General features: G+C 40.6%; 1 protein-coding gene across 1 annotated transcript in view; it reads left to right on the top strand.

The window, feature by feature from the left end:
* The window catches only part of TCF4 (transcription factor 4), a 358,643-nt gene extending 340,709 nt beyond the window's left edge, over window positions 1-17,934 (top strand). The window contains exons 15-19 of the mRNA XM_079717032.1: window positions 10,911-11,046; window positions 13,128-13,290; window positions 16,507-16,736; window positions 17,230-17,369; window positions 17,565-17,934. Of these exons, the coding sequence (XP_079573158.1) occupies window positions 10,911-11,046; window positions 13,128-13,290; window positions 16,507-16,736; window positions 17,230-17,366 (666 nt within the window). The 3' untranslated portion in view covers window positions 17,367-17,369; window positions 17,565-17,934. The remainder of the gene's footprint in view (window positions 1-10,910; window positions 11,047-13,127; window positions 13,291-16,506; window positions 16,737-17,229; window positions 17,370-17,564) is intronic.
* The last annotated feature ends 2,217 nt before the right edge of the window (window positions 17,935-20,151 follow it).

Below are 20,151 nucleotides of genomic sequence, written 5' to 3'. Positions count from 1 at the left end.
GGTTGACATTCACAGTTGTGCATAATTATAGCTTCCTCTGGGTCCATAAGTCAACTTAGAACTATAAATTGAGTTTCACCAAAAGATCTGTCCAATATTAGTTAAATGACATCTTTTGAGGAAGCATTGTCCTGATACAATAGCCACATTCATTTTCAAGCAGTTAATTGGACGTATCGTCAAAAACCACAGTGTTGAGTTTCCACGTTTTGATTTCACATTTGCCTGCTCCGCAGCTTCTGCACAGGGACGGGTCTCGTTCGGAGCTGAAAGTGTGTGAAAGTTATTGGAGAATGGTAGTCTCTGGGTAATGTTTCTGTGAGCCGCCCCAAAAATTTCCCCCTGCAGTCTAGATGGGAAACAGCTGGTTTTTGTTTAAAAAGCTGTTTTTCGAAATGTCTGAATCTTGAGGTGTAGAACTGAGGTCACCAGTAAAAGCAGGTGCTTAGGGACAAGTGAGAAAGACTCTGGGACCCGGCTGGCCCTGTAATCTTCTGCAGGGTACTTCCTATTAGAGGAAAAAGTGTCAAAGTTGGCTCCTTTATTTAGGACGCAAACAGATAAACTAATCGCATTAGTGATGCTATTAGAAATTGAGCATCTTTGAACATGGCCAGCCCTTGAGTCAATAATTTGCTCCCTCTGAAATGGCTGTTTCCCTCCCAAGGCTTCAAATACAAAGGTCCAAGGCTTTAAACTTCCTTTAGGTATTATAAGTGCTTGAATTTCCTCTTTAAATACACCCACAGTAAAAGAACTATGATTTCAAATAAGTAGTCCCAGAACTGAGTACGTCCTCCAAGTTCACGGAGGCAATCTCAGGGAAAGGCAGAAAAGGAACCCAAATTGGCAGAACCAGGACAAGGCAGTTTTGAAAAAGGCCAAAAAGTACAAAACATGTGGAATCACTAAAGTCCAGTGCACGTCAGATATCCACCAGCCTGAAGATGAAAGGAAACGACCTCCTCCCCTGGGAGCTGGGGGTTATTAGCAGCTGTTTATCCAGTCGGGAATAGAGATTAACATTGTAATTTTTTTTTTAAAAGAACTAGAAGAAAATTTGTTTGGGAAGTTGGCTCTTCATATCAAGTCACTGTGCATTGCCAAAAAAAACTTCCTTTCTCAGAACTCATGTACTAGGGTTGAGCAATGTTATGATTCTCTGAGAAACTCGGGATTACCAAAAAGCCCATCTCCATAAAATAGAACAGAAAAGCACAGAGAAGTGGATGGACGTCTGCCACTGACACGATCCCTTGAACTGTGCACTGTGAAACTAACTGTTTGGTCTGGTACCTGTCCTCCAGCCTGCCTCTACATGGGGGGTGTTCTCCCCGTCCCATACCCCAACTTAATCTTTGCCACTCTAAGGCCTACGCAAATGGATTTTGCACATGCCTACTGCTTGTAAAAATGCCTTTTCATGACATATTGGGGAAGCTGCTTAGTACTCTGTGGAGCTTTATTCTCAAAAAAAAAAAAAAAAAAAAAAAGAGTTGGATATTGGTATTTTCCCCTGATTTAATGCTACTCTTAATGTCATTTTCTTTTATTAAATCCTTTCTTTTGCTTTTGATCTTATTTATAGCAGAGCCACTGGTCATATGGAAACTATTATTGTATAGCTGGGAGATGAAAGACTTCATTGCAGTTAAATAAGAGTGAATCATTTGGGCCAATAATACACACATACAGTGAGGTACCATTTGTATCCAAAGTGCCCTATGTTGTTCACTTTGTAACAAAGCCATTGAGGTTTATAAAGGGCTTTACGAAAGTCTGCTTTTTGTCCAAAATGTGTTGTCTGACAGTATGAAAACACGTTGATGTGCAGTCCTTAGCTGCTTCTTCATATATATATATATATATATATATATATATATATATATAATCTAAATATTGGCACTTCTTATTGTAAAAATAGGAACTTTTATTTAAAGTTGAGATGTTAATGTCAAATATCAGTTTTTTTAAAATATATATATTTAGATAATCTATATCAAAATTCTACCCATCATTCAAACCCTATCTAAAATGCCACCTTCTTCTTGAAGTAGTCTCTGGTTTCTCCATCTGATATGATTTCACCCATCCTTTAAAACCCTACATGACCTTATACTCCTTTATGACATTCATCTTATTTTGCCCTATATAGTAATTATATTAATTCACCTTTAAGATGTAAGAGGTTGTAAAGGAATACACACATCTATCTTTTATTATTTTTTCCTGCAATGGCTTGCATATAATAGGCATTCCTAAGGCATTCGTTGAATAAATGAAATGTTTATTTTTTGATAGAAACATGCTAAACCTATATTCGACAGTACCGAAAGCTTTTAGATTTCAGATAGTCTCACAAGATATATGCCATTGGTGTCATCATTTACCATTTAGGAAGTAACTAATTGCACTTTGTGATATTACAGCCCTATACAAGGAGCCAGTGCTTGCCCTTGGGATGCTTACATTTCAAGAGAAGTATAGGCTTGGGACTTCCCTGGTGGTCCAGTGGTTAAGACTCCGTGCTTCCACTGCAGGGGGCACGGGTTTGATCCCTGGTCGGGGAACTAAGATCCTGCATGCCATGTGGCACGGCCAAAAAAAAAGAAAAAAAAAAAGACAAGTATAGACTCTGTGAATAGCAGCAAAACAAAATCATTGATGCGTATGCCCTGCCCTATTAGACAGTGGCCTTGAGCGTGTTTTAAGGGTTGTGTCCGTAATGAACAATCAGGGGAGAGCCCTGTCCAGATCCAGCAAGATGATGAGTGTTCTGGAGACCCAGACAGTCTAGGAGGAATGAGAATATGGGGGTCTGTGGGACTAATGAAAGAGAAGTGGTCAGGGGTCATGGGGAGGAAACCAGCCCTGGGGGACAGAAGAGGAAGAGCTTAGCTCAAGCCTTAGGGATGTGGGAGTGAAGGCAGCAGATGAGGGGCCACAAGTAGGTAACTGAATATGGAGATGAAGGAATTTAAGAATAGGAGGGTACAAGCATGGTCCTCTGGTGTCCAGGTGAAGGATTCAGAAGCATAAGGTATTGATCTTAGACTTAATCCATAGAACAATGAAAAGCCATGCTGGAAACTTGATATCCAAGAGACCAAGTGATGCGCAGAGGATATAGCATTTACAAGCTGAGTATTTTGGAAGTGATGGGAAAGAAGTGTTTTATTAGCTCAGACAAGCTTCTTCACACTTCCATTGCCTTTCTGAATATGTTAAGATCAGCGGATGTTAATTGGATAATAAAAAAAGCATTTAAAAAATAAAGGCCTGATTCTTTCCCCATTATAGGTCATTACAGAGTATTGAGTAGAGTTCCCTGTGCTATACAGTAGGTTCTTATTAGTTATCTATTTTATATATAGTAGTGTGTATATATCAACCCCAATCTCTCAATTTATCCACCCTCCCTTTCCCCCTTGGTAACCATGTTTGTTTTCCACATCTGTGACTCTACAAAAGAGTGGATATATGTATATGTATAACTGATTCACTTTGCTGTACAGCAAAGAAAGTAACACAACATTGTAAATCAACTATACTCCAATAAAAATTAATTTAAAATATTTAAAACTAAGGCCAGCTAGGTGAGGATGAATCCCTAGTGATGGACTTCCTGGGCTGGCTACAGAGCGCTTTGTGGGCCAGTTGGCCTCACACCGGTGTGTTTACACTGGGGGGACCCGAAATTCCAAGTACACATCAAGTGTCCAGTTGTCTTTTCCTTCACACCAGACAAAAGAAGCTGCTTACAAGTAATTGCAAAAGTGCACCATAATCTCTGTGCTACATGGGCTTGGTTCACTAGGCATGGATTAACTTTAGTTCCCTCCAGTCTACTTACTAACTTGCTACCCAGGGCAAGGAAGGGATGGAATGGACTCTGCTAACCACCCACCAAGGTCCCCGCTTGGTGGGCTGCATCCAGTTCTGGTTTCCTGTGTAGGAAAATGATGTAGAGAATTGGGGGTGGAGGGTGGGTATACAGAGGAGAGAAATGAAACAGTTTCACTAGATGGAACTTATGAGTTAAGAAAAAAAAAAAAAAGATGAACTGAAATCATGTAACAGCCGTTTGCATCTCTCAAACTAGATCGGAGAATCATTCATCTTTAACGATTTTGGTGGACATCAGGGGAGTTTCAGCCTAGCTGATCCCATGACACTGCCAAGGTCAGGGTCATTTAGATTGTGTTTAAATCCTCTCGAAAATTATTTTATCATCTGGGGAATAAGCATTAAATACAATTCCAAGAATTGCCCAGTAAGGAATTACCTTACTTCAGGCAAAGCCTAAGTGAAGCTGTGAAATTTCTGGGGGGAAAAAAACAGGTGTTTTTAAGAAAATGAGGAGGCCTCCTCCCAATAAACATTTTAAGAATCAAAATCCAAACTAAAGAATTCAATCCAGATCTGACTTTAGTGAAAAGTCCCTTCCGTGTTTAATCACATGAATTTTTTTAAATGGTCTGATAATTTTTTTAAAACTGAGGAGTATGGAAATTATATTCGTGGTTGAAGGGTGTCCCAGATGTCAGGGCTTTTTCACGTGAAAGAGTTGGTTATCAGAGCCTAGTCTCATTTTCTACAGAATTTGGTGCCTCCAATATTGTTTCTCACATTGTCTACACTGCTATTTCATGAACTTCCGAATTCCCATCTGTGAGCTATTAAAGAAAGTTTGCAGGACCACTTCCCACTTCTTTAAAAGATGCACCTTTTGGACTCAATGGTATTTTTTGCACATTTGAGAAAATGTTTGCTTTCCTCTAATAGATCACAGACAGATCTGGCAAGATAATTGAAACTGAAATCTAGCACTCTATGACTGTCATGTATAATTGATATTTCACGGGGAGATTACAGTTCAGACACCAAAACTGTTTTCTCTGTCAATGGGTGTCCAATTACAATAAAAAGAACCAGCCCATCAGCTTTTTCTTTTTTATGATTATGGCAGAACAAGAGAAAGAAGAGAGAAAAGTAAAAGTTACCAGGACTTTTTTCTTTGCCCCATTTTCTTGTTGTTATTTTTCTTCTTTCTATAAAAAACACCTCTGTCGAAAGGAAGATTTTGAACCTCATGCCATTAATTGCAAACTTTCGTTTTGAGCTACTAAAATGTTTCTAACAGCATTTCTGGTTTTGTGTCATTATCGCAGGTCTAGAAATAGATGACAAGTTTCCTAAAGTTTCCATCCTACACTCTTTTAGAAGGATTATGGTAGAGGAGAAAGAACTGAGGTCTGAAAGCCTGTTTTGAAGCAGTTATCTCTGGAGATAGCATTAACGAGGATTGAATAACTGCCAAATGAAATTTAATACATTTTCCCATCCATGAAATAGGCCTCTTAAATACAACAGAATAATTACTTTCACAATACTGCCTGGAAACAAAGAGAGCAGAAACACTGAATGCCTTTTTTGTTTGTGGTGTTTGTTGTTAGCTTGAGGATCAGGATGAGGACATGTACCAGGATGCTCTCTTCGCATCCCCACATAAAAACAGCCTTGCCAACAGCCACCTAATTTGAAGCTGCATATCTTTTAAATCTGTTTATGTTGGAGGAGTCGTGGCAAATATTAAATTTTGTAATTTAGTTAGACATCTTGGACTTGGCCTGAGTTGGTGGACCATGATGTTTTTCCCCCCTATGATAAGGAAAACTAAAATGATTTTTATATCTGCATCTATGTATGCGTGTGCACACACACAAACACACTGTTTTAAAATGAAAACTCTAGGAAGTAACCCCATTTGTCCCTAAACTCGGCTCCCCTCCCCCATGTGTGTGTGCTTGTGTGTGTATATACGTACATATATATATATATATAATATATGCCCAATCAGGTTGTTCAGTGTTGTTATAAGTTTTCTGAGTTCAAAATCTGTTTTAGTCCTCTAACCAGATGTTCACTAAGTCACTTAACCATTTCAGCCTTTGCTTTCTTCTCTGTAAAGTGAGAAGAAGTTTGTCCTAACTGGTATCCAGGTCTCCCCAGACCCTTCCCTTAAAGTCTATATACTGTGATTGCAAAGTGTTCTTAATACATCAGTTCCTTCCTCAGAAAGTAAGATTATTTAAAATGATATGGTGCTTATGTGATTCAAAAGAGGTAGTACCCTTCTAAAAGTATTTAGTAATTCCCAGTGATCAAGTCACACTGGAGAATTTAAATAGCTGTGTCAGAATTTGAATATTCCTTGACCTACGATACAATGAAACTTAGATCTCTGCACATAAGAGCCATGACTTATGGGGGCCCGAGGAAGGGGCAGCCATGTTTGGACCACGTGATCTTGCCTCCCCCTCTTCTTGTATAGCTCATTGGGCCAGGGGTGAGGACGCCTGATCCCAGGCTGGCCCATTCAGCGGATGGCCTGTGTCTGCTTCAAAATGATGAGCTGGACCGTCCGATGATCTTGGCATTCTGAACTCAGAAATACTAAGACAGAGAGGGAGTTAGGAGCAGATTCAGAACCTGAAAGGATGTACCAGGAACTCCTGTGAAGGAAGAGAAGTGTCCAGGCCATAGTTCTGATTGGGCAGAAGCCAGAGAGAGACAGAGGTACCAACAGAGGAAGGAGAGAGGCTGGAACAGCTCCTGAGACACAAGGGGTGGCCTTAGGTCCCGAGAGTTCTCCAGGCCCAAAACGTAGATCACAGAAATCTTCTTGTTAAATCTCCTTTTCCTGAGCCAGCTGGAATGAGTCTCTGGTCCTTACTATTAAAACCACCACACTAGGGCTTCCCTGGTGGCGCAGTGGTTGAGAGTCCGCCTGCCGATGCAGGGGGACACGGGTTCGTGCCCCAGTCTGGGAGGATCCCATGTGCCGCGGAGCGGCTGGGCCCATGAGCCATGGCCGCTGAGCCTGCACATCCGGAGCCTGTGCTCCGCGCAACGGGAGAGGCCACAGCAGTGAGAGGCCTGCGTACCGCACTAAATTGATCGCTCCACGAAAATCCCACCAAGGATGGCTTATAAGCTCCATGAGGGCAGGGGCCACATCTAAATTATTCACCACCCTGTCCCCAGTACCTGTCAGAGTGATAAGCATGGGCTAGATTAGGAAATATTTGTTGAATTAATAAGTGTACTCTTTGATCAATCAACTGATAATTATTGAATAATTTTTAGATTTTAGTTCTTCTACCTTTAGCATAGATATATCTAAAACCATATTGTATGTGGCTATAAGACAACTGTATTCTTAAAGACTGCGAAAAAAATTTACAATCAATATTGATAAAACTAACCTTTCCTAGGCTGCCTTTTAACTTTATTGCTTATCTAGATGAAAAGGTTTATGAAAATAGGACTTTAATGAAGTTTGGATTTTCTGGGTGCCATCCTTAGAACTGATTTGTAGGTTAAAGGAATCTGCTTTTTCGCTAGTTACATTATTATTATATTTGTAAGTGGACAAATCCTGACCCTCATATATACTGATGGCAGTATTGGTTTCTCCATCTGTTTCTGAGTTATTCTGTTGATGGGTTTGTGCTGGCCATTCACTGTGGTTTTTTCCTTGTCTCTTATGTGACCAGAAATAATGTTTCTGAGGGAGAAGTAAATAGGGTTAGGAAATGCTGTCTGTGGTCAAGGAAACAAGTAAATCAAAGCTAATTCTTCAGATTGGAATACTTTGCCACAGCCACAGGCAATGGAATTGATCCTGGAGAATCAGGCTAATTAGATGGATCCATGGATGTGGACCTATCATTAGTGATTCATTTGACCTGGAATATACATAGTTTACAAGGGAGACCTTCGAATATCAAGGATAACATTGTTTCCAACTTCCTTTATGGAAAATGATGTATTATTTGAGATGATCTATAGAAAATAAAGTTAGCTAACATACGTGACTAAAAGCCAAAAACCTAGTTGGAGCAACTGTCAAACATACTTATAGATCATTTAAGATTTTACTGTCATTCTGCAGGAGAAAGATTTAAAATAAAATGGATAAAAACAAAATAGAGACAGAGTGCAAAGAGGATTGTAAGTGAAAGTAGCTTGAGTTCTAAGGTTTCTTGAACTATGTAGACTCTTATTTTTATGTAGTGTGCAAGTATTTTCAGCTGGAACACCTAACAATATCAATAATTTTTGTGTACCTTTGTGTACTAGCTGTCACGCATACTACTACTCCTTGCAAGAAACCTGGAACTTGCTCTCTGTAACTGCCAATGTTATTTTCTCTATTTTGGATTTGAACAACTTACCCATGATTATACAGCAAACAAAGACCAGTTACAGTTATAATCTACATGTTAATTCTCATTATTGTATAATTTTCACTCAGTTGCACTGTCTTTCATTTACAGTTGAGGGAAAGAAAATAGGTCATTGGTTGTGGGTTCTTCTATCCTCTTTTAAAAGCTAAACGTGTCTAGAAGGGAAAACAAAAGAAATTTCAGGATTAATAACTGAATATATTTTCATTCAAAAGCAAAATATTTACCTTGAATTGCATCGTAGCTGCCCACAAAGAAGGCTTGAGGGTTTTAGTAGAATGACTCTAAAATAGAAGGAGAGTACGAGAAGCTCTTCGCTGTGCTCAAATCCGTGGTTACCTTCAGTGATTCCAGCTTAGAATCATCCTTCGTGGAAAGAAATGAAATCCATTGGGAATGCCAGTAACTGACTCAACACTTGGGTAATTATTTAGGTTAACATTGATTGACAGTCTTAAAGAGCCACCATTTGATCAGGGGCTGTAGAAGTCATGCTTGCAAGTTGACATCTTAGATTGAAAGGATAATCATTGACTGAATCAGTCTTCCAAATGCACAGATATAAAAATGGAAAACAGCTACCACTCTTTGGTTTGGAAGGAAAATAAAAACAATACACAAAGAGTGAGAAAGGGTTGAAGGGAATTGGGTGGGCATGCTCTACCTATAAAAGATTAGGCTTCAGTTACAGAGGAAAGATGGGAGTGGCATGGCAATGGTGTTAACTATGTGAGAAGGGCTGACACGTATTCCATGGAACTCCGGAAGTTGAATCTAGGGCCACTGGGTGGAATGTACAAGGAGGCCAACTTGTGGTCAAAGTGGAGTGAGCTGCTTTGGGAGATAATCAGGGTCTTAATATATTTGAAGCATCCACATAGACACTAAATGACCACCATTCAGATTGTCCTGGGAAGGCACACGGGCACCCGAGTAGCAGAAAACACTGGACTCCCCAGATCTCTCAGCTACAACATTCATTTATACGTCCTGATGCTCCTGAGTCCTTAAATCCTTTGCTATCCTTGCTGTATTTTGTTTTAACTTTTTTAAAAATGTATTTTATTGAAGTGTAGTTGATTTACAATGTTGTATTAATTTCTGCTGTACAGCAAAGTGATTCAGTTATACATTCTTTTTCATATTCTTTTCCATTATGGTTAATCACAGGATATTGAATGTAGTTCCCTGTGCTATATGGTAGGACCTTGTTTTTTATCCATTCTGTATATAATGGTTTTATTTTTGCTGTATTTTGAATCGGGGCAGTTAGTATGATTTATATGATCCTCCTCCCTCTCCCTGAATTATTTTCTTCTGTATTGTTTTGGAGGATATAAAGGTGACACTTTATGCTAGGCTGCCTTTAGATAGCACATGCTTCATTTGGTTCTGTGAATTTTATTGTTGCTAGTTCAGATTCTTATTATTGTTGCACTTTGTGGAAATACTCTTTTAAAACACCGGGTAGCAAAAGAGTGACGATTCTGCTTTGTGGTTTCAGATTTTGGATTGGGAAAAAATTACACTTTTTGATTCATAGCCATATAAATTCATGGATAAATATTTTTAGTGTTAGACCCACTGTCCTGTGTCAATGTTCACCTAACAGTAGGCTAAGAAAATAACTACTTGGAAATGCCATTGAAAACGCTACTCATGTTCCTCTTGGTTTGCAAATGCTTACTGGTCTTACTTGAAGGTGTACACTATAAAGTCAGTGATTGCTGTCTCAATGCCACAAGGTCAACATCTCTGGACCCCAGAGTAGGCAGTAGTAGTTAATAAAAAGCTCAGCAGTATTTTTTTCAGACCAAGTCATCATGCTGTACTCTATAATTTTATTCTTGGAAGCATAGAGAGTGTTTACAAAATGGTGTCTTTCTAAGATCAGAATAGTGAAAAAAAAATATGGAAAAATGTCCAAACATCTTTGCATGACAATGATGGCATTACTGGTGTGTTTAATAAAACCTTTATTGGTACATTTTCCGGTATGGTGGCATTGGCAGAAACGGTCCCCCTTTGGATTTGGAACTCAGCAGCTGATGAAATACAGTAAACATTAATTTGGAATGGGCTGCCAGTTTTGGAAAGCCAGGTGACATTTTATTATACTTGTACCGAGCAGGGGCTATGTCCCATACTGCTGTAGCTTCCGCTGTCAGTGGCTTAGCTGGCATTATGGAAAAAAAAAATGGCAGGCCTGAGAATCTTATCCCCTGAAATGAAAGTTGAATGCCAAATTGAAATTCCTGTAGGATTTCCGATAGCAATGGGGGAATTGAGAAGACCACAATTAAGCATATGGGCATTAAGATAATTGTCAGATCTGTTGGCGGACATGATAGAAGACAGATGGGTACGAATCAGTGCACTCCACTGCAGCACCCTGGGAGACAATTTGACGTTTTACCTGCCTGAGCTACTCTGCCATATTTGTCACTGGATGTACAGCACAGCATCTTACTGAGTGTTCAAGTGTTTTTTGCTGGGTACTCTAGGTGCATGCGTGGTCCTTTAGCGCCCTCTAGTGAAATGCATTTGGGAGTATTGTTTTTCAAAGGTTAGTCTCCTTCATTGGGTCCTTGCTGCCCCGGAAGTAGCCGTCACACCTCTGATTCCCACTAAACTCTACGGTTCCTCTTGCCCTTTCAGGTTGGGGCCCATCGTGAAGACGGCGTGGCCCTGAGGGGCAGCCATTCTCTTGTCCCAAACCAGGTGCCAGTTCCACAGCTTCCTGTCCAGTCTGCAACGTCCCCTGATTTGAACCCACCCCAGGACCCTTACAGAGGTAGGTCCGCCTCCGCGGGCGCTTCTGACCTCACTGAAACAATAGATCCCGTGTGGATCCCATGCTTACTGATTCATCCCTCAGGAAGCACTGGCAGATCACCAAGAATCCATTTTGATACAAAGATGGTAAGTAAATGGGAAAGGATTTCAAACGTAGCTGGCTAATTGTGTTTCTTCAGTAACTGTTTTGCTCCAGCATCCTCGGAAATCCTGCTCCGATTTCAGCAGGGAATGAGACCACAGACTGATGAGAGGAAATGTGATTTTAGCTATTTCCACATTGTGCTCATTCAGATCCTTTAATGTGGTTAGTTGTAGCCTGACAGTGATGTTTCCAAATGAAGAGGAAGGAAGGAAATGGTTTTTGTTGCTTATGATGGAAGGAAATGTAGGTACATTTCAAAAATGGAACTTGGATGATTTTCGCTCTTGAGTCATCAAGCCCCACCCTTATTGCCTCATACCACTGACTCCTTTCGGCTTCCCAGGACCCCAGGTAGCTGTGCCGCAGGGGCAAGACGTGGGTCCCAGGGTCCTTGTGCAACTGGCTGGCCAGGTGACCCGAAAATGCTTACGTAACATCTCCTCATTCCCCTCACGTTGAGAATAAAAATGATAACAGTGGCACAAGAATGAATAATATATATAAGCATTTGCCCACCTGTTAAGCATTGTAAGAATCTTGAGCGTGAATTATATATGTGGGTATTTCTGCCATTTTTAATTGAATAGTAATACTTTGATGGCCCTTTCTTTTAAAGAGCTTTTGGGGGCTTCCCCGGTGGCGCAGTGGTTGAGAGTCCGCCTGCCGATGCAGGGGACACGGGTTCGTGCCCCGGTCCGGGAAGATCCCACATGCCGCGGAGCGGCTGGGCCCGTGAGCCACGGCCGCTGAGCCTGCGCATCCGGAGCCTGTGCTCCGCAACGGGAGAGGCCACAACAGTGAGAGGCCCGCGTACCGCAAAAATAAATAAATAAATAAAATAAAGAGCCTTTGGGTTTTCTTTCTCTGTCCTAGATCAACACTTCTTAATGTGCACAAACATGACTTGAGGATCTTGTTAAAATGCCAGTTCTGATTCAGTTGATCTGGGGTCCTGCATTTCTTTTTTTTTTTTTTTTTTTTTTTTTTTTGCAGTACGCGGGCCTCTCACTGTTGTGGCCTCTTCCGTTGCGGAGCACAGGCTCCGGACGTGCAGGCTCAGCGGCCGTGGCTCACGGGCCCAGCCGCTCCTCGGCATGTGGGATCCTCCCGGACCGGGGCACGAACCCGTGTCCCCTGCATCGGCAGGTGGACTCTCAACCACTGCGCCACCAGGGAAGCCCTTGGGGTCCTGCATTTCTAATGGGCTCCCAGGGGGTAAGGATGCTCCTGGTCCACTGACCAGATTTTGAGTGATAAAGTTCTAGACTCTACAGATTACAAATAGAAGGAAACACTAAATAGACACACTTCTACCTTAGAAATAAATGATTACATTAAGGTCACGTTTTAAAATATATTGTGATCTTGGAAAGTTGAGCAGTGATAGAGCTAGAAATGTCTTCATTGAGCAGTAACTGCTTTCCATATGTACCATTTTTAAACGCTGATTATTCCTTGAGGATAAGAGAAGCCTAATTTCAGAATATCATTAGGGTATCTATTGAAAACTTGACTGTACATATTTAGCGTACTCCCTGGGAATTATATTTTAAGGACTTTTTCTATTAAATCATTGCATATGGAAGAAACTCAATATAATAGCTGATATTTACTTGGGTTCTTAATCAGAACATTGAGGTGTGTGATTTTCATGATTATGATTTTCATTGCAATTAAGTTGATGTTTTGTAGACAGTGAAATTACCGTCTACTCCAAAAGATTGCAAAATAGAATTTAACCTCAGAGCCAATGCAGGGAAAACTTGTTTCTGCAGGTGCATTTTTGAAACTTCACCAAAGACCATGAAAAAAGTGACAGATGACACAGTTCGGCGGTCTGAACTGTATAGCTGGCAGCTCTCCAGTCTGGGGTGTGCGTGTCTGTGCCTTGAGGCTTTGGTGGCCGTGTCACCTGGTCTCTTTTTTTTCTGCAGGCATGCCACCAGGATTGCAGGGCCAGAGTGTCTCCTCCGGCAGCTCTGAGATCAAATCCGACGACGAGGGTGATGAAAACCTGCAAGACACGAAATCTTCCGAGGACAAGAAATTAGATGACGACAAGAAGGATATCAAATCCATTACTAGGTCAAGATCTAGGTAACAGTATATAATACTGTCGCTTCATTTAATTCCTTTATTGGACTTTGATGAAGTGAACAGAACAGGAAGAAACTATTGAGTTTTTTCCTGGCAGGTAAATCTGCAGCTGAAAAGAAAGTGAAAGGCTTGCTCTAGAGGTACGAAAGTATCGTTTGAGATACCTGTACTCTAGGAAAGCCAAAAATGTCTTTGCATTTATGAATTTGGACCCAGTGCTAATAATGACACATGGCAAAAACAATTTGTAACTGATTCAAATGCAAGCAGTCGATTTGTAAAACTATACTTATTCTACAAATTTGGTCATAAATGTTCTTTGGAAAATATTTCTAAAAAGAGAGCTTAGCTCTATTGAAAGCTCAATCGATGTATGCGCAACTGTAACTTTTTTCTTACCTCAAAAGTGAGAAAGTACTGATTTCCCAGCTTTATTCTAAACATGTTGGTATATATAAGAGCAATACCTAAATTGCTCATTTTTTTTTCTCTCGGCAGAAAATGCAACTGCAGGAAAATAGCTTTTGGTTGGTTTTCTTAAGTCCCCTATATCTTTAAATTAGAATCTATCTCCTTGAACTTTAATCTGATAATCAGATGGGTTTTTTTTTTTTTTTTTTTTTGAGTATCGTGACACCCATGTTCTTTACCTCAGTTCCCTTGGATGGTTTTTATTTGCAAATTAAATGAATTGTACTAAGACGATACCTCCCTTTTCAAGGCTATCGTTCTCAAGGTTATACCTGGCATCCTTTAGGAATTAGGACATGCCGCCTTTTCGTATTGCCTTTATAGTTATTGAGATAAATCTTATTACAAGTTCTACCACAGTTTCAGAAATTCTGGAAGCTTCTACCTTACCCCTTTTCACCATTGCTACAGAGCTTCCTGACTTGGCCACATTGGTAAGACATCCCAAGAAGGGCCTTTCACATCCTTACCAGCTTCTCTGTTAGATCATTCAGCTCTTGGTCATTTAACTAGTGGTCATAACGCATGCATATCAATGGATTCTTTGACGTTTCAGTACACCATTTTAACTCACTGTTAAGAACCTTCTTTTAAAAGGTCACTGTTTTGACATTTACTTAGACCCCCAAAACCGTGTTGTAAGGCGAGACTTTCCAAATCTAGGCAGTTTTCTTCGCATAACCAATTTATTTATAAGAGGTTAACCAATTCTCATTCATTATTGGCCTGAATACCCTTGGAAAACAAGTTCCCATTTTCAGGCCCACTTTGGAAACGGTGTGGCATATGTTTGATGCGTAAAAACATTACCCAGATTTTTAACTTCAGGATGGGATGAGCAGAAACTCAACTCTGTTCTCTTTTCACTTATTACGTCCTACTTGTGTGTCAGAATGTGGGTGTGAATTAATAGTAATCTTGATTTCCTTGGCATCAGCAGAGGTCACGGGTGGGAGAGAGCGGGACCGGCAAGGAAATGAGGAGGAGAATCACATGGCGGAGAAAGAGAGCACTTTCCGACGGGTTCAGTTTAGTTGCGCGTTCACCAGCACACGTTCGAGGCAGACAGTTCCATCTGGAAGGGAGTTTAACCTACAGGAAAGACGAGCCAAGTCTTACAGCGTCTTTCTTTGGTGTCTGCCTCCTTTATAAGTGTTCTTGGCTTACTTACGTCATCTTTATGAGCAGCATGTGCTGCAACCCAAGAATCCGCTCCATTTCTGATTGATTGGGGCTTCTCCATCGTCGTGGATCCTTAGTGCGATTTGGAAGTTACCCAGACATTCTCCACAGTGGAAGATTCGGAGCTATACATTTTAAGCCAATACTCGCTAAGTGTGCATTGAATTGAGTAGATAACTTCCCACATGTTCCTCCAGCTCTGGAAGGTTGTGATTAACATCTTTATTCTGTGAGCCTTTCAGATTCATGGAACTTTAAAGTAGAGGCTCACCCTGATGGTCTTTGCTCAGATCTCTAGGTTAACATCCGTATGGATGGTCACCTCCATATTGTTTCTTGCAGTGAAGACTCTCTTGCTTCTGAGTGAAGTTTACTTCATTTTTTATATCTCTCCTACTCAAAAAAGGTTCTTGCTCATGTTAATTCAGACTGTTCCGCTCAGGGTTTTTTGCTCTGTTCTGTTCTGCCTTCCTGAGACATTTTCCACACCTCTCTTTTTTACGTGATTGCTCAGGAATTATTTGAAGCCTTGACGCCATGAGATCTTCCTGATATGACATGCTTTCCAGGTGGCTCATCATCCTATTTGCCCCCCATTCAAAAGTTTCTAATTTGTCAGCATGACACCCAGAAACAGAAGTTATCTTTCCTTTCCAGACTCCTGGCTCCAAACATGCCTTTGATATGAGCCATGTAGTATCTCTGTTCTCAAAATCAGGGATGAGCTTTTGGGCTTCATTTTTGACTCACAATGAGATCATGGGTATTGATAACCAGTAAGTGTTTGGGTTGGGTTGGGTTGGGTTGGGTTTGTTTTGCCTAGAACTCATGTCAACTCAGGTTTCCCCAACTTGTCTGGGGAATCATAATCATCCATAATGTTAAAGGCCATGGAGATGCTGTTTTTCTAATCTTTCTATTTAATACATGGAAAAAGCGAGACTCGGATACATTAAGTGGACTGACCAAGCCTTCCAAGCTGGTTAATAGACAGCAGGCCCCCGTGTTTACTCCCATTGATCTGTTGTCTTGAATGTAGGACCTTCTTAATCCTGTTTGAGCTGCATGGTCTTAATTTTGACCTATCCACATCGTTTTTCAATCCCTGGTTCTCCTTGGGTTTCGGATGTCACAGTATGAAAGGTTTTTTTTAAAAAAAAAAAAAAGAACAGCTTCAGTCTAAGACGCTTTCTGAATCGTGGTCCTGAGTGTAGCTTGAGCTGAAGTCGACAGCGCTCTGCTTTGCCGTGCGTAACCTTAAGGATGGAAGCTATGTTTTCCTTTTTACTCCCCTCCATCCATATGGTGCAGTCGGGGCCCCACCTTGAACCTCTCCTGTTGGGTTTGGGTTTCATGTCCAGGAGACAATCAAACGTCTGGCGTAGGGGCTGTCACAGCCACCTAAAGCAACGCCAAGCCCAGGTGGATGGAAAGTTCTGCCAAGGACAAGATCCTGAGATGGAAGAGTTCCCTGAAAACTCAGAAAGAAAACAAAAGGAATTTGGAAACTGTCTCTTTCCCCACCCCATTGGAAAATGTCACGTTTTCCCTTTTGTCCCGCAGCAATAACGATGACGAAGACCTGACGCCGGAGCAGAAGGCGGAGCGGGAGAAGGAGAGGAGGATGGCCAACAACGCCCGGGAGCGCCTGCGGGTCCGTGACATCAACGAGGCATTCAAGGAGCTGGGTCGCATGGTGCAGCTGCACCTCAAGAGTGACAAGCCCCAGACCAAGCTTCTGATCCTCCACCAGGCCGTGGCCGTCATCCTCAGCCTGGAGCAGCAAGTCCGAGGTCAGTGCCGGCCGGCTGGCCTCCACGCAGAGGTCACGGCCGCACGCCGCTGGAGAGAGCAGAGATGCTCTGGCGGCCTTGAGCAGGGGCAGAGAGTAGACTCTAGGCATCCTTCAGAATCATTGCTTCAGTCTCATCTAAATCTATGAGGCAGCTCCCCTTTCTCCTGTAACTGAATCCTGGGGTTTTTCTTGTAACTGATGCTGCCTTAGGATGTTTCCATAGGTCCTCTCAGTAACCGGAGCTGGGGACGTTTGCTTTACCAACTTTCTCAGACTGTAAAGTGGCTGCACAGTTTCACCAGGGAGTTCGACCTTTACTAGCCACTGAGCAAATGAATGGCAGTAGTGTGCATTTTCCTAACTGGTCCTCTTGTTCTGGAAGGTAGAAACTGAGAGAAAGGATCAACAGACCCACAGAAACGTTGCATGACTGCCCTGGACCAGAAGCCCTGGGGTGTGACCTAAATGCTCTGTGCTTTCCTCTTCCACAGAAAGGAATCTGAATCCGAAAGCTGCATGTCTGAAAAGAAGGGAAGAGGAGAAGGTGTCCTCGGAGCCGCCCCCGCTCTCCTTGGCGGGGCCTCACCCCGGCATGGGAGACGCGTCCAATCACATGGGACAGATGTAACAGGCAAGTTTGTTTCCAGCCATTTCTGAAAGCTTCCCTTTGTTACCCTCACCAAGGCATCAGCCGTGAAAGCCATATTTGACCCAATTGCACAGATTTTTTTCCCCCTTGGGAAGAAAAAAAAAAAAGTTTAAAAATAAAAGCTTTCCTTTTTTCTGTTATAAACGTATTAATTCATCTTTCTCTCTTCTTTCTCAGGTCCAAGTTGCCACATTGCTTCATTAATACAAGAGACCACTTCCTTAACAGCTGTATTATCTTAAACCCACATAAACACTTGTCCTTAACCCCTTTTTTTGTAATATAAGACAAGTCTGAGTAGTTACGAATCGCAGACGCAAGAGGTTTCAGCATTCCCAATGATCAAAAAACCGAAAAACAAACAAAAAAAAAAAAAGAAAGAAAAAAAGTGCAACTTGGGGGATGACTCTCTTTAACATATCATTCAGAATGTTCAAAGCAGTATGTGCAGGCTGAGACGCAGCCCAGAGACTGAATGGCAATCTTTCCACACTGTGGAACAATGCATTTGTGCCTAAACTTCTTTTGGAAAAAAAAAAATATATAATTAATTTGTAAGTCTGAAAAAAAAATATTTAATTTAAAAAAATTGTAAACTTGCAATAATGAAAAAGTGTACTTCTGAAGACAACTACATGACCGTTTTTGTTGGTATTCAAGTCAGCTAGTGTTTATAATTACCGGATATCGAATAAGGGAAGCTCGGCTGCCCTCGTAACAAAACCAGCAAACATCCTGATGACAGCGAAGTGATGACATTAGCCATTCCTTAGGGTAGGAGGAACAGATGGATCTTATAGACCTATGACAAATATATATATAAATATATATATAAATATATATTAAAAATTTAGTGACTATGGTAAGCTTTTGTTCATTTGTTTCAGACTTTTTTCTCCTGTAAAAAAATAGTACTGATTAACTTTTTTAAAAGAAAGATTTTACTGTAAATATGGATTTTTTTTTTTTTTTTTTTTTTTTGGTCTTATTTCTGTCCCTTTCCCCAGTTTGTTCTCATAACCTGTAGTGCCAACTCTGCTTCCGGAGGGGTAGTGCAGGATGAAATGCTGACCCTGATGTTGCTTTTCATTCATAAATAAGTAGAAAGTTGTTTCTTCAGTCTTTTGGGAACACAGGACTTAAAAGTCACATCATGTGTAGATATTAACAAGCAGCATTACCAAGACATGGCAAAAAGAGTTTGTCTGAACTGTAATGTTGCGTTTGTGACCCTCTTCTGGGATTTTCAGAGGTACAAGGTTAGAATGCTACAATGTTACCACTGTGCCTTCCAATGTTTATATCATCGGAAACATAACATAATCAAAGTGGCTGTGATTTAACAAAATGATTAAAGCGTTACCTACATGTGTAGCCAGAAGTAGTGTGCAGTGAGGTGTTTCTGAATACATGGTCAGATTTTTGGAAAAAAACAAAAACAAAAAAAACAAGTGAAGTTCAACGACCATCCAATGAGAAAATTGCAAGTAGTGTGACAGAGCTGATTGATTTTGTTGCTTTCTTGATTTTTTTTTCAAAATGGGTTTACTAAGATGCAGATGACTTAACTGTCTCCTCCTTCGTCTGAAAAACAAAATGCCAATATTCAATCATCACGCAGCGTTATAACAAGCCTTATAAGTCCTAAAGCATTAAGTTGCACTTTCTTGAGGAGGGGTAGTGCAGTATTTCTCTGGCCAGTATGAATGAAGTTTATACTTAACGTATTTGATAGAAACATAGATCAAGCTATGGCACAGCAACTCATCAGATAGCTAGCTTTGACGTCTGGGCACAATTGAACCAACTTCCATCGTGAATCTTTATAATGATTGACTTTGGTGTATAGTGCAGTAAAGAAATAGTGCTCCTAGTTAAGTATTTGTCAGCATCCTTTTGTCTCTAACTCATTTCTGTTTTTACAGCCACACAATCTTGGCATGTATTAAGAAAAAAAAATCCCTTGTTCAAGTAGTTTTTCCACCTATCAGCACTGAGTAAATGCCATAAACCCATCGAAATGGTCTAAATGTTCCATCTGTTCTCCTGTTTTGCCAGTTATATAGTAATGAAATACATTTGTAAATTTTATGCAACAAATGGCAAACGTATCATTATTTTGAAATTGTGTATGTAAAAGTTATATTTTTACATGTAGACTCTTGTTATTATGTGTTTTAATACATTGTATCGGTTTTTGTTCCTTTTTTTTTTTTAAACGGTGTGGTTTAAAAACCGTCTCATTGAAATGAAATAGTGAGCTACAAGAATCTGAATTTTATGTTCATTTCTGAAAATGTAAGAACAAATAAGATAGTTACCACGTGGTCATCTTTTACAAACCCATAAACATTTTGATTAGCTGTGTGTGTGTTGAAAACTGTAAATATGTTCAGTAGTGATAAAACTAAAATACTTTGTTTGATTTGTTGATAAGTTCCTAAAATGTGGAGGTGGATTAAAACCTTAGAATAGCAGAAATCAGACTTCATGAAAAGTTATTTTGAGGCTACCCTGTGAAAATGAATGAACAAAGGGGCTCAAAGAAGGGCATGGAAGACAATATTGTATACTCTCCCCTCCTCCTGAATAATGGAAACCGTGTGTACTTGTACCCTCAGTATGTTGAAGATATCCTTTTAGTGGTACATTCTGCACTCATTTTGTATACTCTATCAAGGCGGGTATCCCTAGGAACAATATTATATAGGAAGCAGGTATCCTCTGATCACATTCAGGATAAGTGTATAGAAGAAAATATGGT

The sequence above is a fragment of the Hyperoodon ampullatus genome, assembly GCF_949752795.1.
Source record: "Hyperoodon ampullatus genome assembly, chromosome: 13".
Lineage (NCBI taxonomy): Eukaryota > Metazoa > Chordata > Mammalia > Artiodactyla > Ziphiidae > Hyperoodon > Hyperoodon ampullatus.
This window is presented reverse-complemented; position numbering and strand designations above follow the sequence as displayed.